This window comes from Folsomia candida, unplaced genomic scaffold, assembly GCF_002217175.1.
Source record: "Folsomia candida strain VU population unplaced genomic scaffold, ASM221717v1 Fcan01_Sc007, whole genome shotgun sequence".
Classification (NCBI taxonomy): Eukaryota; Metazoa; Arthropoda; class Collembola; order Entomobryomorpha; family Isotomidae; genus Folsomia; species Folsomia candida.
The window spans coordinates 3,836,450-3,858,627 of record NW_019091199.1 but is presented as its reverse complement, the minus strand read 5'-3'; the positions used below and the strand labels follow the sequence as shown (position 1 = coordinate 3,858,627).

Sequence of the window (22,178 nt, the reverse complement as noted above, 5' to 3'; positions counted from 1 at the left end):
CAAGTATAAAAGTGGATGGGAGGATGGAATAGAGTCATATTGCAATTCAGGTCTGGTTTACAATCCAAATCTAAAATTCGTCTCGCTCTCTGCTTCTATTTTTATGAATGATAGTGCAAAATTTGAATGAATACGATGGATCATATGCGAATAAAAGGGAAATCTCACGTATGAATGAATATGAATCAAATTGCCTCTCTCTCTGTGCAAAGAGAGGCCTCCGGTGTGGGTGAAAGTGGACGTGGGTGAGGTGCAGAATCATGTCCCCAGCCGCTCAGCCAACATGATCCAATACTTCTACTTCTTATACATAAGCGTGGATGGTCGTCGTCCGTGGTGGGCGAGCAACCACCCACCTCGGAATGAAGACGTCGTGGATGTCAGGCAAAAGTGGCCGAATTAAGAAGGAAGTGAAATGGAGGAGGACATGTGGAGGACGCTTTCCTTCCTTCCTTTCTCATATTTACGGCGTAATCCTGCACATTCCTCATTCATGCTTCGTCATATGTAACCATGCTCTGTCACTCCCAATCACTTTCTCCATTCCTTCCGCCCCTCCTGTCAGGAGCAGCCACAACACCCTCATCCTCGCCTGACTGCTGCCAGAATTCAACCCAATTTTAATTATAATTTACAGACGGCACTCCCTCCTTATATCGCATTTATGTCCAGCAATCCAGTCAACCTGTACAGCAGAGTGACACGGGGTGAACTTTAGTAAACTATCACATGTAATGGAACCATCTGCATAAATGAAACCAAAAAGAAATTGAATAAACCTGCTAATATGTCGAAAAAAGACGAAACAATTTATTGGAGCGGATGATATTTTTGTGTGTGCACGTGTCTCACTTTCTCCCGTTTTTTGTTCCTTGCAGGTGAGAATGGAGAATCGGCCCCAGCAATAAAGTTACCTGAGAATTTGGAGGGATTAATGCGAGGTGGGTTCTTTCCGACTTAAAAGTACGGCCTGTATTTAATTTGTTTTATTATTTTCAGCTGATCATTTCCCGTGTCAAAGGCATAGATGGAACTCTAACGAAGTAAGTACTTATCCGTTACATGGTTGCATACCTCGCCATTTGGAGTCAGATCAATATCGCGAGTTGCTTAATTATATCGATTGTTCCACGGACGGGTTCCCACGTGAAAGAAACGCAAACGTTATTGGACAGATAATACACACATAAATACTTACTATTCCTGACCTCTGCATGCCAGAATTAGAAAGGAGCATTGATTTTCACTCGCGCAGGTGGTGGACGACACAAAAAGGGAGCAACCTTTGTCCATCTTGTCCTTGTTTTGATTAATCGTGCACTAGTTGTGCATAGTTTAGGTGATATTTATGGGTCTCAGTCATCACATCAGTACCTCCATATTCGCAGCGGGGAAAGAAAGTTTGCACAAATATGGACTCTCTCACCTTTGTCCCGAGCAAAGGTTATGCTCAGGGGACCCAACGCCACGAGAGACGACTGTCGGTGTGCAGGCTCACATCCTTGGTTATAATTACGGCAGAATTATGAATAAATTACAAATTTTGAAAACGAGGCGGATGACAAAAACAAATGGGCCCGTTCATTACTCATCCTGCCGCTGGAATGTGCATTATAATCATTAACCACCAACGGGACGTTATCCTCGTTATCTCGCCTTCCTGCAGCACCACCACCACCGCCACGACTGGATCTGAGCCCTAAGCAACTGACACTTTCTCTCTCCAAGATGAGGGACAAAGTGGGCGGCGGTGGTGATCCGTTATGCAAATGAATCGGGATTTTATTAATTGTTCGCCACGGCTGTTTGTTTTCCTCTCAAAGGCAAATGAGTTGGTCCCGTCGTCCTAGTTGCTCCTCGAACACGCTGCCAATGATGACGGCCCAGTTTCCCCGAAGCAGTTAAGCTGCTAATTTAAGTGCCCTGTAATTCAGACTGGTGTCGATTTGTTTCTTGTGGGATAGGATTTAGTGTAGAAACTAATTAAAAACTTAATTTAGCTGCTCCCACTGCACATTCTTTTGCCCAGTTAATAAATAAATGAGCAATACGGATGAGGATGGGTCGCGTGGGAAATCCACAAAACTCTCAAAGAGTTGGCTCCTTTTGTTGATGGCATGTGCGGCGGACAAAGTGCACGACGACGGCTCAACTTTCTCTCATCCAGAGTGTGCAACTCGTCGTCGTCGTCCTCCTCGAAATCTCCTCATCATACACCATTAGCCAAAAGCACCTTCCTTCCCATCCCGCCTCCTCACTGAGCCAACTGCTCGCAGACAATAATTATGTAATTGCTCACTCCTCGCTTGTTGACGATTTTAAAAATTGAGATAAAAGTGACATCCACTTTCATTACGCCCAAAAAAATGCCAAACATTTGTGACGCAAACTGTTGTTGGGTGGATAACCAAACTCAATAATAATGTGTTCATTAAATTTTCGCTATCATTTTTGCGAGCATTATGCAAACTACTGAATTGGAATTGGTCATTAGATCCGTAAATTTGCAACAATGTGACGCTGCTGGCAACGACGGCGACGACGACACACCACATGTCACCGCTCATTTGCTATAAAGTTGTATATTTCCTACTTTCTTCCAACCACCCAAGGCATGCATATTGTAGTTGTGTTTATATGCATAGCTGTGAAAAGGCAAGTTTCGTTGAGTAGCTGCCAGTCTGGCTCGTTGTGATCCATGAATCTCAAATGGCAGATCTATGGTCCCAGAATGAAGCCCCATTTCCTTTTCTAATGTTCCTCTCATAACTCACTTTCCGGGTTGAGGGTGAGATATACTGGATACACATTCGGCCTTTTTGTGTGTATGCATAGTACAAGATCTCCATGGTCCTGATTGTCTCAAATTCAGCATATTTCGCACACCCTCTGGAACTGTTCAATAAGAGAGAGAGGAGGGAGAAAGCGAGAGAAAGGCGGGTGACATTTTCCACATTCATCCAGAACCACGAGGATAAATGGAGGCCGTGTTTAGCCATTGTTCCAAGTGAGTCAAGGCTGTATCACGTGGAGGGACAACAAGAGGGGAAACTGTGAAAGTGCGGGTATCGCTGGTGTAGAGGAGTTTTAATAAACAATGTGTTATGAAGAGAAAGGTGCCCGGTGGGGTTGACTGCAACTCACTCCTCTGCTGTCTCACTGACTCAAGTTTCAAAATAAATGCTGAGCCGTAGCTGATCTAATATTTATTGCACCTCGGATTTGTCTGGTCCCGAGTGACTTTCTCGGAAATCAGAGAAATTTGTAGAGCCCAGCACGAGGAAGCCAGGATTCATCAACGGAGACGACGACGAGGACGACGATATTGGTTTCCTTAGTCGAGCTAATAGAGTTAGAAGGCTCACAATCCAGTCTCCAAAGCCAGAACACCGCAAAAGCTGCCTCCTTTCAATTTTTCCCGATTTTCTACCACCATACCACCAACAGCAGCAAAGGAGAGGAGGAAAACTCTGCGTCCTTGGCCAAATGTATACTCATCAGAGCAAAGCACAAATCAGTTTCCGTAGGCGGGGTGAAAGGAAGCCGTTCTATAATCGAGATGAAAATTGACACGCTGTCATTGTTAATTTTGCAAACTTAAGAGAATTAGCTCTCCTTTCACTTCATGTCACTTTGCCCATCCAAACACGGATCCCAGCTTTCCTCGCGTTTTAAAGGGAAAACAATTTGCTGAGCTGACTTGTCTATTGGCTGCTTTTCCCAACTCTCGATTATTTGCCATTACTCTCTAATCGTTATCACTAATGACGGATGGGAGATCAATTAGCACGCAATTGCAAAACATTCGTGGTCTCGCACTCGCACTTGCTTTTCTGGTTCCCTATGTTTATCCTTCGTGTAAAACTCGCTCGATAAACGGAACTTTATGAATAAAATGTAATAAACCCCATTCTTGAGTGAAATTCGAGTCGAAAGGAAAGCGGAGAATGTACACAGCCAAGTCAATGAATAGCTTCAAACGGAAATAAAATTCAAATGAGACTGATTTAAAGCGACTTCTTGGTTCCCATCTGTGGTCCATACATACATTCATACATGTGGAGGAGGAGGAGAAGAGTAGCTCCACAGACGGACGGATCCACCAAACAAAGACAAAAATATTTCCATCCTCGCCGTGCTAAATCTGTGTCCTTGCCTTGTTTGTAAAATTCCTAAATTCAAATTCAGGCCGAGCCAAATCTAGAAGATGAAGTTTGCCAGAGTTTAATCTAAATTCGGAGAGAATTTAAAGCGACATGAGAAGGGTGAGTGGGATCGGCTGGTGCTGGGATCCAGTAAATATCTGGGAGGACGAGAGCGAGGGAATGTTTTGGCAATCAGTCAAGAAGATAATCTGGTTGATGGTGAATTAACTCTTGAACTCCAAGTCCCCCACCACGATCAACTTCTCCGCTCCACGACTCCTCCGAATGGCGAGAGGAGAAAGTATTGAGACATTTACAAATTCTAAAGTTTTGTCCCAACAAAATTGGCCTACTTGGCGGAGTGCAGGGAGAAGAGTGGATATGGGGAAAGTTGAAAGAAGGATAACTAACTACTAATGTCATCATCATCATCATCCTAAATGTCAATATTACTTTGCTCAACATTCCCAGCACAATAGTTTCGTCGCATATTGTCTCTGCCTCACATGCTTAGTCGTAGATCTGCATATTCGGGCAGTTACGCAAGGAAAACATCAGTTCCTAAAATGCACAACTTATTAAATTCTCCAACTTCAAAGGCATACGTACACAAGTTGCAGCATCACTTAAGCCTTGTGTAATCTCAGGTGTATAAAAAACACCTGACCTTGCCCAGTGTCTCATTCTCGGTATGGTTTTGATAACCCTCGAAATATCGTAGCATTAACTGGAGCTTTATATACGATGACGTTTAGTGACTTATCGAGCTTACGCTGCAGATTGAACGGGGGAGTTTTGGCAACTTGGTGAATCTGGGTCAAACATTAAATTATTGTGAACTTGAGTCCCACATATTTACAAGAGCTATATCATTTACACAAGTTCTATACACGGTATCCAGAAATAATAATGTAGAAATGCACACTGCTCAACTCAACTCTTGGGCACTGGAATGAGAACAAAGTTGAGATGGAAGGTAGACGAGAGTTAATCGGATAAGGATCGTTGACGTCAGTCAAATAAACTAAATTCGAGTCAAACTTCCAACTCCGTCGCCCTGAATTCTTCAATCCGAGCATTAAGTAAGCATTTTAGTCGTCCTCCTCTCTTCTTATATCTCACACACGACACTTGTTTCGCAGCAAACATCTCCCACACCATCTCCGAGCTTCCCTGCATCCAAATTTCTCCCAGGAAAGAAACATCCCAAAAATCTGCTTCCGTTTTTTTGAACCTCGACGTGCCCTGAGTCAGTTGTACATACGTTCCTTGTTAGAAAGATAAACAAAAGAATATTTTTGCCTCCTTTCTCTCCTCCTGAGCCAGCCCAGGAGGGTGGAGAAGGGCCTTTTCGACTTTGCCTAATCTTTAATAATCTCCACTTTCCACTTTCACCAGAGATGATCGATGACTTTTTAAATCACTTGTTCCTAGCCAATCTTGTAGGCATGCAGTATTCCAAAAACGAGTGTGTATGTGGGTTTTAGGGGAGGATTTGTTTTTTCTGCCTCTGGATATGAAATAGTCAGACTTTGGCCTAAATGGAGCGTGAAATGAGAAAGTGCTGGCATTGAATTAAAATTTGGAAAGAAAATAAATGTTTTTCGGTTCATTTTCATTTAAGCTGCTCATAATCATATACCGACTTTGCATACATAAGTCCGCTGCTGCTTCTTATTGTTTGCATACATGTAGATACTTTAATTTTCTCATGTAGGAACAAACTTTAGTGTTGAACTGACTTATCCATCACGAGGAAGAATGGTAAGAAGAAGAATGCATAAGTCAAGATCTCGGAAGCTGGTCGTCGTGAATACTTTGAATTCCAGTCATTTCCATCCTCTTTCACTTCATAAAATCTTGTCTTTAAAGTTTCATAAGTTTCAGAGCAAGTTTGAATTGTTTGCGAATAAGTAAAAGAAAATTCGTTTTTTATTCCAATCTTTTTATCTCATTCGCATCACACCACGAACTGGAGTGCATATGACTCTGCGTGTGTGGAGAAGTTTTTTGGTGGGGATTGAAATGAGGTTGCTGAGGGAGAGTCGGATGTGGGAGATGATGCCACTACTGAGTTGTTCGAGTGAGAGAAACAGCATGAGATTTGATAAATTATCAAAGTTTAAAGTTTTACGGAAATTCCACAAGAAAGCCCAAAGTTTGACCATTCCCGCAAAAGTGCAAAGTGTAAAGCAAATGTTTGAAATGGTCCCTGGGCTGCGAACTAGGAAGCCTTTACTGGCACAGTTTTATTTGTGAACTCCATTTTTACAATTTGATAAGTGAAAGTGTATTATTAAAAGCTAACAGCATGCTTTTCCATCTTGTCCAATGAGGTTAATGGCAGTTTTTTAAGTGAAAGTGAAAGCGCCCGAGGCTGGGCTGATGTCGTGGTGTCGTATTACACACAGGAAGTGGAAGAAATTACAAATAGTGGAGCACTTTGGTGTCCCCTTCTTAAAATAAGTGCGGTGGCTTTGGGCTACCCGCAGTGCTTTGTTTTGAGCGCAAGTCACATTTTTAAAATGTTAAAAACTATACATTTTCTCCAAATGTGAAATATGTCCCTAATTTGATATTTTGTTCTCTATTTCAGGAAATTGCAGCGATATTAATCAGCTTTGCCCATCATCCAGAATGGTTGTCGAAGGAAGTGAAAATCAGGTGAGATCATGTACAACCTTCAAAGCCATAAAACAAGGAGTAAAAGCACCTGTCGGGGTTGATGACTACAAGAGAAAGTAGGCAGACGTATGTGTCGGTATGAATGTATGGGCACGACGCCCTTGTACCACAGGCAATTAATATTAAGTTAATTTTATGAACAATAATTGCCAGCCTTCCTCCTCGCTCTCGTCGTCGTCGTACAGGACCAAGAGCGTTTCTTACAAGCCATTCGGCGAACCAGTACCGCTGTTGTGCAGACTGGCCAAAAACATGAACATGACGGCGACATATATATAACAGCCTAATAGTTGTGGTAAATAGGCATATTTGGGTGTGTAGGTAATAATCTTTACCATAATCTTAAAACGGCATTTAGATCATCATCAGGACAAAAATCTATACAAAAAAGCTCATTTCTTCGCCACTGAACGGGGAGATTAGGACAAATAGTAATAACCCACATTTAATATAGGAGAGACCCACAATAAATATAAAACAGTTCATAAAAGTGGAATATTAGTGGAAAAACAACAAGGGAATTCCATCACGTAATTCAATATGGTTAGAACATTCACAACATGAGGAGAAAAGGTGAATGAGGTTGTTCATGTACTTATTTTTTGCGGTTCGGATTAAATCCCAACAATTAATTGTAGTGGTCAAACACATCAATTTCACGGCCTTTCATGACCCGAGCACATTTACGGCTTATTTAATCGTGCGATGAGAACAAAGTCCTTTTGTTTTATGTTCAAGGCCCATCCTTTTCTAATCTAATAAGGATTCCAGAAAGGTTGCAAGTTCTGGAACATTCATTGATAACAACAAAACTGCAAAAAAAGCTCTTAATTTTCCTCTTAAATTAGTAATTTACGATGAAAAGGATGTTATCACCAACAATATTATAATTTATACTCACACCTTAAACGGCAAATTGCATTAGAAACTCAATAATAGAGGAAGTGGATCGCATGAGCGTTACCCTTTTGGCACACAACAATGAAATATTCCACTGCCCATAAATATTTCCGCTCCTGAGTGTACACACAACCCATGAAATTTTATGCGAAGAAACCACAACGAAACATGCACATGGTTGTGTTAAAACTGAACTGTTAATTCGTTTCACAGTGGAATACTTACTACGTAACAGCATCAACATTCTATGCATACATATTTACATAGTTATGCAAACCATTGTGCATATATTGCAAAGTGGTGGTGTATGTATTACAAAATATGTAGTAAACATGTAAGTAGTATTCGCGATTGTATAAGAATATGCAAAAACCGTGGAATGTGCAATCAACGGGTGACCATTCATCATGTTTATATAATTTTTGATCATTTGAAGTAATCGTCGTCTCGTCAATGCGTTTTTTCTGAGATAACTCTTTCTCTCATTGTTTTTGTGAGAAAAAGTGGTGTGGCAAGTGTATTGAAAAGCTCGTCTCCTGCCTGGTGGGGAATGGCTTACGTCCGTCCTCGTCCTGATGATGATGATGAAAGCAAATGTCCTCGTGATTTTCTCTCCATTTTGATGTGGGCAAGTTTGGTAGTTCGATAATCTGAAGACTTTCTCGCGTGTCCAATAGCCCTTGGGGACACACATTATATGCTCTCCTCTCCTCCTGCTTTCTCCGATTACAGGTTGCATTGCATTGGCTGGAGGGAGGGCGATATTGGCTGTGGTTGCAAAATCAAAGCAAGCACAAATGTGGTGCATAGTCGGGCAGAGAAAGCATGCAGCGTGCGTACGTATTTGTGTATGTTGTTGTCGGTCCGGATTTTATCACTCACTCGGGGAGTCCTTGTTCATTAAATCAATCACTGCTCCTACTCCTCCTGGCTCTCAAAAAGCACACAGACCTGCACCACTGAACCCAATGTGGAGGAGGAATGTACAGTGCATACGTTCGTACCTCCGAATGTGGGCTATGTGGCACATAAAGCACACAAATACGTACCTACATAGTCAGTCACCCGTGATGTTTAGATTTGAGAAGCCGATTCCGATAGCAGGAGAGGAATTTATGACGGGAGGAAAAATCTTTATGGAAATGGATGATTATGGATGGACTAAGCACGTTTCTTCGCCACAACTGCTGCTGCTGCATACGTACGTTCGTAGGCGAAGGAGTGCTGCGGGCGAAGGAATTCTGGACCCGCCATGATAAATATTGTAGAGAGAGGAAGAAAGTCGTGGCGGTGATGTCGGCTGTGGAGCACTTCCTCCGAGCCGACTGTGAAATATAAAGATGCATATCAATACATGAAGAGAGGGAAAGTGGGCTCGATCTTGGCTTAAATTTCCTCTCCGTCTGCTTAGTATTCAAGTGCAGGCTGTGCTTCTGGTCATAACATAAATATTGAGAAACACCTGAGCGGCATACAGCTTTATCGCCAAAAGGAATACTTGAATGGTCCTCTCCTTCTCCCTCGTATGCCATGCACCGAGAGCGGAGAAGGACAGCGCGCGGAGAAAGCGGAAGATGCTGAAATGTTGTATTTTTATTCTATTTTATGTGGAATGGTGTCCAGACCGAAAAGTGGCTCGATGTTGCTCTACTCGAGGAAGAAAGTCCGCTACCGTCGGGATGGCTACTGCTGGAAGAAGCGGAAGGATGGGAAGACCACGCGGGAAGATCACATGAAGCTGAAGGTGCAGGGGACCGAGGTAAACAAAGTGAAACCACTAATTCTTCTTCCGCCTCCACTTGCATGGTCACCGCGAGAACAGGCCAAATCTCACCACCAGCCCCACCACCACCACACCTCCTTTGCTCTAATTTCCACTCGCCTTTCCTACTTTCTTTTCACTTTCCCTCTCACCCGCTGCTTACGGAGAGAGGAAATATAGCCCCGCTTCTCCCTAAATCTCCCTTCTTCCTCTGCCTCGACGTTGTGTTGTGTGGTGGAAACTGCTCTGCTGTGCTTGTAGTTAGTTTCCTCTCTCTCTCTTTTTATTTCATTTGCGAAGGAATTCCTTCAAGGGAAACGTAAAGTGGAATAAAATAAAATCTATCTCAATTCTCATGCCGAATCTCGGGTTTTTGTTCATCCGAGCGAGAAGAACTAAGAACTGAAAACCGGGTGGTGGTGGGTGTGCTGCTCCTTTCTCAGATCTCCTCGCACTTGGTCTTGTGCTCCTGGCAATGTTGTCCCACCACGACCGCCAAGGAAAAGCTTCTTCGTTACCAGGACGTGGAATGAGCTGCTGGCTCTTTCACTTATGGATGACAGCTTATCTCCGCTTAAAAGTTGCTTCTCAGTCCACACGCTGTCTCCTCCTCGTCCTCCTCGCATCTTTGTCGTAAAAATTATTTATTTATTCATGAACTTATGGGCAGACTTTTCAACAATAATAACGATCCCTCATTCACCGTTAGTTCCGAGTGGCACAATTTTGCCCGGCCAGAAAGGTCTCCTTCCTCCAGGTCGTCAAAAGAAAAGTATAGTTGTAAAGTTGCAGGAGATTAAATATTCAGGATTATTATTATTATGCAGATAGTCCTCTGGCATATTTTCCCATTGATTTTTGCACTCGTGACAGCTTCTCCTCGAGCCTGTTCCAGTTTGCCAACCAAGAGGAACAAGCAATTTGGGCGACGATAATGACGCTTTCGCAGTAATCATCCTGCAACAGGACGACTCACGCCTTTTCTTGTTTGCTTTCACTGCTTCTCAGCCTTACACCACATAAGTAAGCAAAGTAAAGTAATAGTGCATGTAATCAGCGTGTTCAGCCACACCATCAGCACAACCAATGTTCTTGCGGGACAAAATTAACGCTTTGGGTAATCAAAATGTGACCGTGTACATACTCTCACGAGCAAATGCATATTTTAACCCTGAGGAGGGGAGCTTGCGAGGTTGATAATAACAGATATTGGTGCCCTTTGGATATGTGGTAGGGACCCATGAGTGTACTAAAACCCTGAAGTAGTTTGACTCCATGGCCACATTTGCGCCCGCCACACCCACTCAAAAATGTCCAAAAAACGCTTTCACCCCAGTTTTCACTCACTCAAATCCACGCCAAAAATCCAATTTTACTCGGATTTTGAAATTTCTTTCACCATTATACTCCCAGATAGTTGCTTTCTTCAATCCAATATCAAACTCAATTATTTCGAAATTTTTAGTATTTTTAAAATTTAAAATTCTGAATGAGCATTGTTGTAGTCATCAACAAAACAAATTATGTTTGCGAAATAATCATCAATAAAATTGAGTTTGATATTGGATTGAAGAAAGCAACTATCTGGGAGTATAATGGTGAAAGAAATTTCAAAATCCGAGTAAAATTGGATTTTTGACGTGGATTTGAGTGAGTGAAAACTCGAGTGAAAGCGTTTTTTGGGCATTTTTGAGTGGGTGTGGCGGGCGCAAATGTGGCCATGGAGTCAAACTACTTCAGGGTTTTAGTACACTCATGGGTCCCTACCACATATCCAAAGGGCACCAAGATCTGTTATTATCAACCTCGCAAGCTCCCCTCCTGAGTAAATGGACCTCTTTGAATTTCAGTGCATTTACGGATGTTACGTCCACTCTGCAATATTGCCCACGTAAGGAGAACAACTTTTCGTTTTTACACTCATCTCCTCAGTTTAATAAGTCTCTTAGTTTGTCACGTGATTATTGCATGACAAACTTTTAGTCTGGTTAAATTGTGTTTCATAAGTAAAATTGTTGCAACGAATGAGACGACACGTATTAATCGGACATTCTCTCTTGTTTATTTTTAGATTTCATCGACGGTGCTACTGGCTGTTACAGGTATCTATATTTATCCTCTCGAAGCCACACGTCGTCGTCTGCGACAGGAGCGGAGGAGGAGGAAGAATTGATTTTAATAACAATTTAGAAAAGTGGTACGAAGACAAATGGGGAGATGTAGGATGAGATTTTGTCGAGGCATAAATAAGGCGAGAAAGAATGGGAACGTGCATTTTATTTTGCAGGGTGGTCCATAATCCGTTGACTCGCTACTTGTAACTGCCTCGGCATATTTCATTCATTTCACTCCACAACCTTTCTCAGCTGGGAGGGCAAATAAGTAGAAACAGAATCTAAATGTTGCCTTGTCCATCGATGGCAGCAGGTCATTGTGGACTGTGTGCATGGCGTACGTAGCTGGGTCTCAGTCCCCGGTGGAGGAAGTCGGGAAGAAAGTGTTTTGTTATATCCGAGCTGGCTTGGCAGACAGGTAATAAATTAGACTTTATCATCAAAGGCACTTTGAGACTTTGTCCTCACTTTTCACCACCACCTCCTCGACAACCACAAACAACAATGCCACGGAGGTGAGTGAGTGAGTACTGAACTGCCACCAACTAGCCATTCTCTCCCCCTAATTGTCCAGGCATAAATTAACTGTGGCATAAACTAACCTTGAATGAAAAGTCGACGGTAATGAATTACTCGCCTCTCCTTCTTCTTCATCTTCCTGATGAACTCAATTGAAATGAGTTGTAAAATTCCGGGAGCTCATTTACATAAATTCATCTCTTAATTGGGGCGCAGAGCTTTCCAACATTTTGGAAAACCGATCGGCTCGAGGAAAAGTTTTGCTGCGGGAGGAGTGAGTATGAAATTGTGTGTGTGGGATGGATTCATGGCATCAAAAGTATCAAGGACTCAAACAGGAAAAGCTTTTGAGCCTTTGTGGCTCTGACAGTGCATTGTTCTTGAGGAAGTAGCGAGTTGGTGCTGGGTGGTGGTGCACGGGGTGGCCACCCAAGACGACCACCACCGCATCGCCACCGACACCGATTATTGAGCCGACGTGGAGTCAAGTAGTCACCTTGGCTCAGTCACAGCACAGCATCATATCGCCAACTCGAACATGCCAATTGACACGGGGATATCAGGATGTGATGGGAGAAAGTTTTCATGCAGAGCTGCCCCGGGCTCCGCTTCAGCAGAGGAGAAAGTAAAGAAAGTACAAGTTCTGAGTTGGGAATGTGTTTCGTTACTCAATTGGCAATGGAACATTGGGAAATAAGAGTTTGGCACATCCTGCTGAGCATACGGGGCGGATGAAAGCCGAGAAGAGGTAATTTCACGTGGGCCATATTTTTATCAATTTTCCTTTCAAAATGCACTTTCTCTCGCCGTCTGGCTGACTGAGCCTTCCCGAGAAGAAGGGAACTTGAGAACGGGTGTGTGTGTTGGAAGGCTGCGTTGGGTGAAAGGAGCTAAAGTGACGTGACAGGAAATAAATTCTTGCCCCGGCTGATGAAAGACTTCAAAGGGGGTTGAATCGAGAAATGAGCTCCTCATTTGTTACTCTCTGCCCCGATTCGGATTTTAAAATGCCTTCCTTTCAATTGAATGTGCATATAAGTGCGACTCCTCGGCGAATATATGTACTTTTAAGCATCTCTTCCTCCTCCTCCTACTCGACCGATCCTCTTACCTTCGTTATTTTGCATTCACTTCAAACTCAACTCCTTCCTCGACTGACACGTAGATCGATGCACAAGTAATATGCGTGTCTCACAAGAGGAGGAGACTTTTTTTAGAGGAATTTGGTCTTGTAAACGGTAAAAGAGAAGAAAAAGGCTTCTTGTGTGGTTAAATTAGGATGCTTTGTTTTGCAGAACCCCGACATCGTGTTGGTGGCGTATCTAAACGTTCCCTATCCTGATGACAACAAGCTTATTATCACGTCCAACGTGTCCTTGTAAGTGCAGTGCTTATACCCTAACGACATAGCCCATCTAATGCGCGACCACGGTCTCTCTTGACAATTAGGTGGGGGGACAAGAAGGAGTGGACAAAGGAAGAACTCATCTCCCAACTTAAGCCCATGTGTAAGTACAACTTTAAGGATAATATTTATTTTAAAGTTGCTCGTCTATATGGCACTTATTTATTGCTCGACTCTGGCCCTGGATAAAAACCACCATGTTGTCGTGTGTATTCCGCAGATATGTAATAACACTCATCCTTCTGCAATAGACAGATAGACCTGCGGAGGAAGATTTATCGTTACCATTTAATCTCTAAGCAGTACCGTTTTGAATTAAATTACTTGAATTCATGGATAATTTAAGTGTGCGTTACGACCAAAATAGAAGCTCAATAGTCATCCATTTGTTAAAGATTGGACGGCATAATCCACCTTTGCGAGCGTATTAACTCCCACATTCCCCCATCCAGCTCGTATCGCTCTCACATATCTGCCATATAAATAGTCCCCGAAACAGGGACCCACCAAACAGCATTTCCAAGCTCTGCCTGTATCAATGTGGGCATCTTTTCTGGTCTTCATTCTCCGACTCCTTATCCCAACTCGATCCCGAGACATTTCCATTCATCTCACTTTATCGAGTGGATAATTCGCTTTCTCTTCCCAAAGACTCGCTGCGTCTCCCAAACCCATTGGTCCAATCGGGAATCAGCAGCCAATTCCAATGTGCCCTCAGCCATTGACATTCATCTCTATATTCCATCCTCCTGATCCCCCTTCCGTCACAGAGTTAATTTTTGAGAGGCCTCGCAGAGGAGAAATGTTGACCGTGAGACCCATGCATAACTGAACAAACACGTCAGCTCGTTCCGACCAGTGCAGCACGAGAGCCGTGTGGGAAGAGATCATGTATTATTACAATGTCGTGCCGGCTATTTTCGTCGTCATTATGGAACTAATTACCATGAACAAAATAGTTGTGAGAAGAGATGCTTTCACTCGCAAGCAACCAACCTCCAAGTGCAAAAACCTTGCTTCGCTCATCAGTTATATCGTTTTATAAGGAACTCTTCTCCAGAACATGCACTTTTGGAGACGAGGAGAAAGGAAGGGAGCAAGAAAACAGGAGGAGACCGCGTGTATGTAGCAGGAGCAGAAGAAGGAAAGAAGGGAGGATGGATGGATGGATGTTGGGAGTAATGTCCATTGATCTTGATGGCGAATGTGGATCGGTTGTTGTTTGTCTTGTCCTTTCCATGTCCCCGAGTGGAATTCTGAACAGCGGACAATTCGCTTACATCCCGCATTCCCATCTCAAAGACATTCTCTCCTCCGAAATTTTCCCAAGCAACAAAAAAGTACGAGAGGGGATAAGAATGTCTTCTATTTGGAGTTGTGTCCTTCTCTCTTACTTAACTTTTGGCCAATCAACGGCCGTGACGAGGGTCAGCACAGAGTGGACACACCATGTAACTGCTCACACAGCTCTCTACCCCTGCCAAATGCTAATTGTCGCCTTCTCTCGCTTTCCTCATCTCGGTCCCTGTGTGCGCTCAAGAGTTTGCCAAGAAGTATGGAAGTTAATGCCACCAAGAAGTTGGTGGTCAAAGGACAAGACCAGAAGTGCGAGGAGAACTAGCTGGACCAACCAACTGGCTGTCTCTATACATGGCCAACTTTAACGGACTGCCAACTGCCACTTTGGCCAAGCCACACCAATGCCGATACAAGAGTTTCACCTTTATTCACTCCATTTGCACTCATGTGTCTCTTGAGACAGAAGAGAGAGAGAGAAATAACAATTTGGTCAGAAACTTGAGGAAATGGTCAATGGGCGGATGTGAGGCTGAGCAAAAGTCGTGGGCTCGATGATCCATTCTTCTTTTGTATTGTCACTACTTTTACGTACGACGTGCAGCTACCGGCCCGGACCAGTTAACACAATGTTCATCCGTCAAATTTACTACATTTTTGCCACTTGGAGAGCCAGTGTAAAATCGGAGCAGTTCGACAGTCTGCATCATCTTTCCCTCTGGGACCACCAAGAACAGAGTCCATCCATATAATCTCACGTCTGTATACATACGTACATACACCTCAGCCATGTACGTAGCTAGGCCCATATGAATATCTGCGAATTGATGCTACCACGAGGAGTGCCACATGCAACCATGAATGAATGAAGCACTTTATTTTGGTCCCCTACTACGGAAATGGATGTGTCCACGGTTGACTGGATGGCTTGGAGTTGATGGTGAAAATTTCTCTTGCAAGGACATCAAAAATCCGAGAATCGAGACCAAATTCCCAACTGGATCCTCGTTCAGCTATTCTTGCCAAAAGAATTTCCACCTCCTTCTCCTCCTCCTCTTCCTCCCATTACTGCCACGCAGCCCAGAAAGAAAGCAAGCCAGCAATCACTGTGTCACTCGTTGGCAATCAGTCAGTCGCATTTTTGTCAAGTCAACATTGTTCCAACACTGGGTCACAGCAGCTCTCGCGACCTACGAATTTCGCTCTGCCTGTGCAAAATGTGCCACCAGTCGTGGTCTCGCTCAAGGATGCTCGATCTGAGACATGTCCCCCTTCCTATTCCACCACTGTATCCTATTTAATAGCGGCGGTGGGTACGTATTAAGCGTGGCTGGAGAACCTTTGCATCTGGCGTAAGTCAGTGGTGGTCGGGAGGAGGAGTGGCGGCATGTAGTACATACTCGGGCATGGTGGGCTAGGACTGGGAGTCGGTTGGTGGTAGTGCTTAAAGTCAGAGGCAGTGGCTTGGTATGAGAATTTATGGAGGCAATAAAATACATGTTCTTTCTTTGTCTATTGATCCACAGTTTTCAGTGAAGAGGAGCCTGATCTCAATAACGAGCTGGAGCTATCGGTACGTAACTTACTCCTCCAGCCAGCTCTTCCCTGTCACCTTGCTTTCTCTCACATTCTTTATGATGTCCCTCTCACACTCGAGACGACGACGGACCCACTGTGTGCAAAATACTTAAATAGGGGACGAGTGCCAATCTTGTTTCATCCAACAGCTCGCTCACTTTCTCCTCCGCAACCTGCTCTGCATACAATATGCTCATGTCCCCGTCTTTAAGGAGGAGGCGGATTACATTCAATCATCACTGTCACCTTCATCCAACCTCACTTCATTCCCACTTCTCCTTTATTACGTCTGTCACACCTCCCTCACAGCCACCACCACCTCCTCCCGTCTTCTCACAGACTCACTTTCTCCCCGCATCTTTTGGGGTTGACGAGTGTCAAACATCTCATTTTATTTTATGATTGAGCTCACTCACTCCTTCCCATTCTCGCGCAATAACAAAGCTTGACGACTTTACTCCAACTTTTGACTCGGTGCAGGAATGAATCTGAAAGTCGCGTTCTCGTCCACGAGGAGGATGCTCTGTGTGTGCATGTGTGTGGCACATTTCTGAAAATGGGATCATTTTTCCTTCAGTTATCGATTTCAAAGCTGCTCTCACAAGATTTGGGAATATTAAATCTCTTTTTTCTCTCTCTGGTATTAAGAACAACAGAGGTTGGAAAGTGGGTAGGATATTATTATATGGAATCATAGAATGTTGCATGGATTTGATAGATACGGAAAGTAGAAGATTGGATGATTTTGATTTGGGATTTTTTTAGAATTTTTATTCTGAGTGGTTCCACTGCTTCATCGTTTTCCTGGAGTTTGACTTGTCGTGGTTTGGTTTGATTTTGATTGAAGCAGCGAAGCTTGGTCGGAGATTTTGGAATCACAAATAAAGTGAAAGCTGGGCAAAAACGGCTTCCGGAAAAGGGAAATAAAATAAATAGGGATATGCGTTTGGTGAATTTTGTATAAGTCGGGATGACTGCGAGTGCATGACTGTTGATATAATGCTGGGATCTTCTTCGAGTAAATTGTTTGCAATCATATTGCGGTTTGAGGTTCTCTGTGTTGTGCTGCTCCTGCTACATGAGCAGATTCTGCGACGAGGCACCGCGAGGTTGAGGTTGAAATAATTTGTGAAATTGTTGGATGTTGACTGAGTGGTTTTGGAGGTGGTGTGCCTCTGCTATCATCCACAGAAGTAGTTCATCTCGGAATTGTGTTCCAGTCTTACTTCTTCTGGCTCAATTTTTGAAGGGCGACCAACCAACCGCCAGGAAAGCGGGTAGGCGACGCACGGTTTTCCATATCTTCTCGTTATTGCCTGATGCCGCTCCTGCATGGTTCTTCTTCGTACTGGATGTTCGATCAATTTCAATTTTATGCTCGGTGGACATCAATTTGATTTCCTCCTCTCCGACGCTTTGCACCCTCCGCCTGACTCCATGATTCAATCCACATGAAAACAATTTTACAAATGTGGAACAAAATTTGAGATGGTTACTGCATTTCAACAAAAAGGCGACTTCCCAGCCTTAGAATCCCCTGAAAAGGATGAGCTCCAGGAATGTGTGCTTCAAATATTCGTTCCGCCCCAGTCCAGCACAGGCATTTCTTCATTCCAGTTTGTGTGCATTTCCTCTCTTATCCATACCTTCCCTCCTATCCGACGTTTCAATCCCTCGTGCACACAGTGGCAGTAGTAGAAGAGCTTCAACTTGTGCATGGAAACAAATTAAGATTATGTACCTGTCGACCGCCTCCAATTTGACGCCTTCAGAGACAATAACAATACTCATAGTAATTCTAAATAATGAGCAACCTGACATTTGTGAATCGAGGACCGCACCATCACCTCCTTTATTTGATAATGACTTAGATTCTGCTGGCGATAATTGCAAAGGAGCTGAGGCTGAAGTTCTGTTTTAATCCGGTGGGCACGGAAAGTTTCTCACCCGGATAATTTTTAAGTCTCGTCTCAACTTCTGCTTCTCTCATCTAAAACTCTCATCCTCAGAAGGTCGGATGCACCTGAAAGAAAATTAAGCTCACCACCAGCTCCATACATTCATTTCAGAGCTGTGCTGATATTCTACAGACAAGTATTTAGCTAGGGAGCCATGTTAAGCGAGGGGAAAGATGTCGGCAAACCGAAATTGAATGCACACACCTCGTCTAAACTTTATATAAGCCTACTCGTTGGTTGGTTGGTTGGTTGGTTGGATGGGATTTTGAGTTCTTGGAGGGCGAGCCTTGCCAAATCTTGTTCAATTAGAGAGAACTCTATAAATGTAGGGGCACAATTTGTGAATGATTGTGAGGAAAAAGAGTGAGCAGCGGGAGAGGCCGAGATAATTTGAGTGTGTTGGGAAAATGTAAATCAATGTGGTTTCGGTTTCATCCTACAGTGAGTTTGGTTAGTGAATTGTACTTTCTCCCTGGTCCTCTGCCTCTCTTTCGGGGCATGCACTCAGTCACTCTGTGACCAGACGATATGTTTCATGTCTCCCTTTTCATGGCTCCACTACATCGCCCTAATTACCCCGAAACCAGCATTCACGTTGGACGACAAGGATAATTGCCAATTTTCGCAGAGTGTGTGTGGTTCGTTGTGGGCCCAAACTTGTTTCCAGCAATGATCAGCTCTCACACAGGGGAGGGCGAGCGAGGAGGGGAAGATGCGGTGTTGTGAGCCCAAAGTGAGTCAACTTTTAGAATGGAATGAAATTGTCTAAATTGACATTTGATACGAGACGAGATGCAGACTTGGAAAGTGTAATAATCCGCAACTGACTCGAGACGAGAATGTTGGAAGATTGATGTAGATGTTGATGTCTCGATTCCCATTTCTCTCCTGAATATTCCCCCATTACGTTCACATGAATAATATCCTCACCCCTTTTATTATTGTTATATGCCCTCCACTTTATACACATCCTTTCCACACACACACAAATATAGTCTCTCTAAAAACATCGTTTTTCACCATCCTCGCCCCTCCGTTTGAGATAATACTCATTTTTCTACACCATTTTAAAATGCAGCCGGGTCTCGCACCCGGTCTGTCCTACAACTGGAGGAATACGGCATCTGGGAATGACGAGTATATGCAATTCTACATCAATTCCGTACATTTCCTGACTTGTGAGCGGAGAAAGAATGATGAAGTTGGGAGAGCTACGTGGATGGGGACCAGGTGAAAGTTTGGACGTGGAAGGGGCAAGGAAAGACATCGACTACTCTTTTTTTTCTTTTACGATGAGAGAACACATGTCGGAAGAATGTTGGAGAAAGCTGGGACGCAATTGTTTTTCGATGCAATTACTAATAAATTATCCTTCACATTCTGATGCAGAGTTCCCCCTCGTTAATTTTGATTTGCAAAATTCCCTGCATTATTTTTTATTATGAAAACTATATTTTCGTGTAATAAAACGACGCCTATGATAATTCCAGACTGCGGAGACGGTGGAAGCAATAGTGATGCAACTAATGGAGAAACAAAGACTCGCTCGTCAAGCCATTTGTTCTGGGGACACTCTGACCGCATCAGGCCCAAATTCCAACTCGAGCTCGAGCAACCATGTCGTCAGCTCCAATAGTTCCGTGGTGGGAACAACGGGGTCAACGACGACACGTCTCTCGTCCTCTTCGTCCACTTCGTCCTTGGTTCAGCTGACGAACGGTGGTCCTTCTATCGTCGCCACTGTGACAACAAATCAGCCACACAACCAAGGTCAAGTAGGTCACCCTGCGACGAACAGTATCAAAACCGAGCCTGGACATCAGATCCACCAGACGACGAACGGGACGACGAGATTAGCGACGGCTGTGATGACGACGGCTGGGAGCAGCAATGGACATCATCATGGGAGTCAGGACCGACCTTTCCTGCTAAACTTGAGCCAGTTCCAGACCACAGGAGGACTCATAATTCTCAACGGGAAGCCCACGGTGACGACCACGTCGGGGGGCGGGGTGGGTGTGACTCAGAACCATTCTGCCTCCGTTCAAGCGACGCACCACTCAGCACTGGCAGCTGTACAAAACCTCAAGTGAGTTAATTACAGCACCGCCCGTGGTGTGGGAGAAAGTAGGAAGGAGGACGAGAGATATGACCAATAATTGTCAAGTCCATATAAAATACGTCAATTTAGATGGGATACATATTTTCTTGATAAGGTTTTTAATTCTGATGATTTTGTGCAGTGGGAACGCTTCGCTCACTTCCACTCTTTCTTTCATGGACGTCCAAAATGCGAACGAGTCCGTGGTCCGTGTCCCCTCTACGAGTTCCAACCAGACGCTCTTGATCCATCACACACAGAGCCAGCAGCACTTTGCCACCGCCGTGGCTTCTGCCCACCCACATCAAGGCCATGGGGCCCACCCACATCAGAATCACCACCACCAGCAACTCCACCACCACCCTTCTCAAAGTCAACAACAGCACACGGTGCACCACCCTCCACATTCGTCAGGAAGTCATGTGACTCAGGTAGTCAATCATGTAGGGCCGTCCCCAGGGGACAGTGGTGGTGGAAGTGGTGGCGGTGGTGGTGGTGGTGGGGGAGCGTCACATCAGGAGCTGTTGACGTTGGAAATGTCACACGAGGACATTCAGCAAACGCTGTCTGCGAATATGGGCATGGGGGACAGTGGAGGCGACCTGGAACCTATGTCACCTTCCGCTGATGATGTCTTTGTCAACCTTGACGTTGACGCGTTTGACATTTTGGCCGACTTGTCCGATGATTTGGACCAGAGTCATCATAATGGAGTTCTCATGGGGGTTGTTACCGAGAAAACCACCATCGTCGACATCAATCCTGAGTGGGCATACTCAGAGGTGAGTTTCAGTTTTCGAGGCAAAACCTCGTACCTCGCACCAAATTTCTGAGACGTTTCTGACACGAATCGTGGAAATATTTATTCGCTGCTGCTCCCAAATGCCACTGCTCAGCATGACGCAAATTGTCCACGTCCATTACTTGATTTGTTCATCAGATCGAGGACAGAATATATACACAGCCAGTTCACCCACATATTGCGAGGCGTGGGATATATTCGCCCAGTCCGGGCCAGAAGGTGGCCACGGGTCAGCGTATAATTACAAAACTGGTTCGGACGGTATTAATTGTATTGGAATGAGACAGGAATCAGCTTATCTAGCTTCCTGCCCATGCTTTAATTAGGATAAATTGTCCCGTTGAGCACAATCACTAGTGAACAATGAGCTTTCCAATCCATCTCTGTACGTTCCTCTCATTGTGTCCCTCCTCCATTATTCCTTTCTTTTATTGGTTTGATGAATGAGCCCCCATGGCCCTCCACATTTATCTCTCTCTCTCTCTCTCTCTCTCCCTCTCTCCAGCCCCAACAACTCCAACGTGGCAACTTCAACATGCCCGTGAAGTGATAGTGAAACAACAATAACACACAATTTCGAGTAATGTCACGACCATAAATCAAGCCTCTTCTTCAAATCAAATTCACCAAGTATTAAATTTTGTAATGATGATCGACTTTATATTGTTCATCATCCTTCGCACGAAGCTACATATTCCTCTGCCCATGCTGGTGCTGCTGGTTGGTTGTATTTCATAAGAGTAATTTCCTAGGCCTCCGTATCTGATGGACTGGAGCCATAAATACATAAGCATAATTATGGAGGACGCGGAATGAGTGAATTCCAGAATGATCACCTCGTGTGAGACGGGGAAAGTTTTAGGAAATGTAATGAGACAGGAGACGACTTTCTTTATTGCTTTCTCCTCCTCCC

General features: G+C 44.1%; 1 protein-coding gene across 7 annotated transcripts in view; it reads left to right on the top strand.

The window, feature by feature from the left end:
• LOC110852630 (calmodulin-binding transcription activator 1) overlaps window positions 1–22,178 on the top strand; it is a 60,094-nt gene that overhangs the window by 26,652 nt on the left and 11,264 nt on the right. For all 7 annotated transcript variants that reach the window (XM_035853471.1, XM_035853473.1, XM_035853469.1 and 4 more), the window contains 11 exons: window positions 879–941; window positions 1,000–1,043; window positions 6,742–6,809; window positions 9,354–9,489; window positions 11,343–11,383; window positions 11,564–11,594; window positions 13,421–13,503; window positions 13,575–13,633; window positions 16,353–16,399; window positions 19,853–20,451; window positions 20,606–21,245. In XM_035853471.1, the coding sequence (XP_035709364.1) occupies window positions 879–941; window positions 1,000–1,043; window positions 6,742–6,809; window positions 9,354–9,489; window positions 11,343–11,383; window positions 11,564–11,594; window positions 13,421–13,503; window positions 13,575–13,633; window positions 16,353–16,399; window positions 19,853–20,451; window positions 20,606–21,245 (1,811 nt within the window). The remainder of the gene's footprint in view (window positions 1–878; window positions 942–999; window positions 1,044–6,741; window positions 6,810–9,353; window positions 9,490–11,342; window positions 11,384–11,563; window positions 11,595–13,420; window positions 13,504–13,574; window positions 13,634–16,352; window positions 16,400–19,852; window positions 20,452–20,605; window positions 21,246–22,178) is intronic.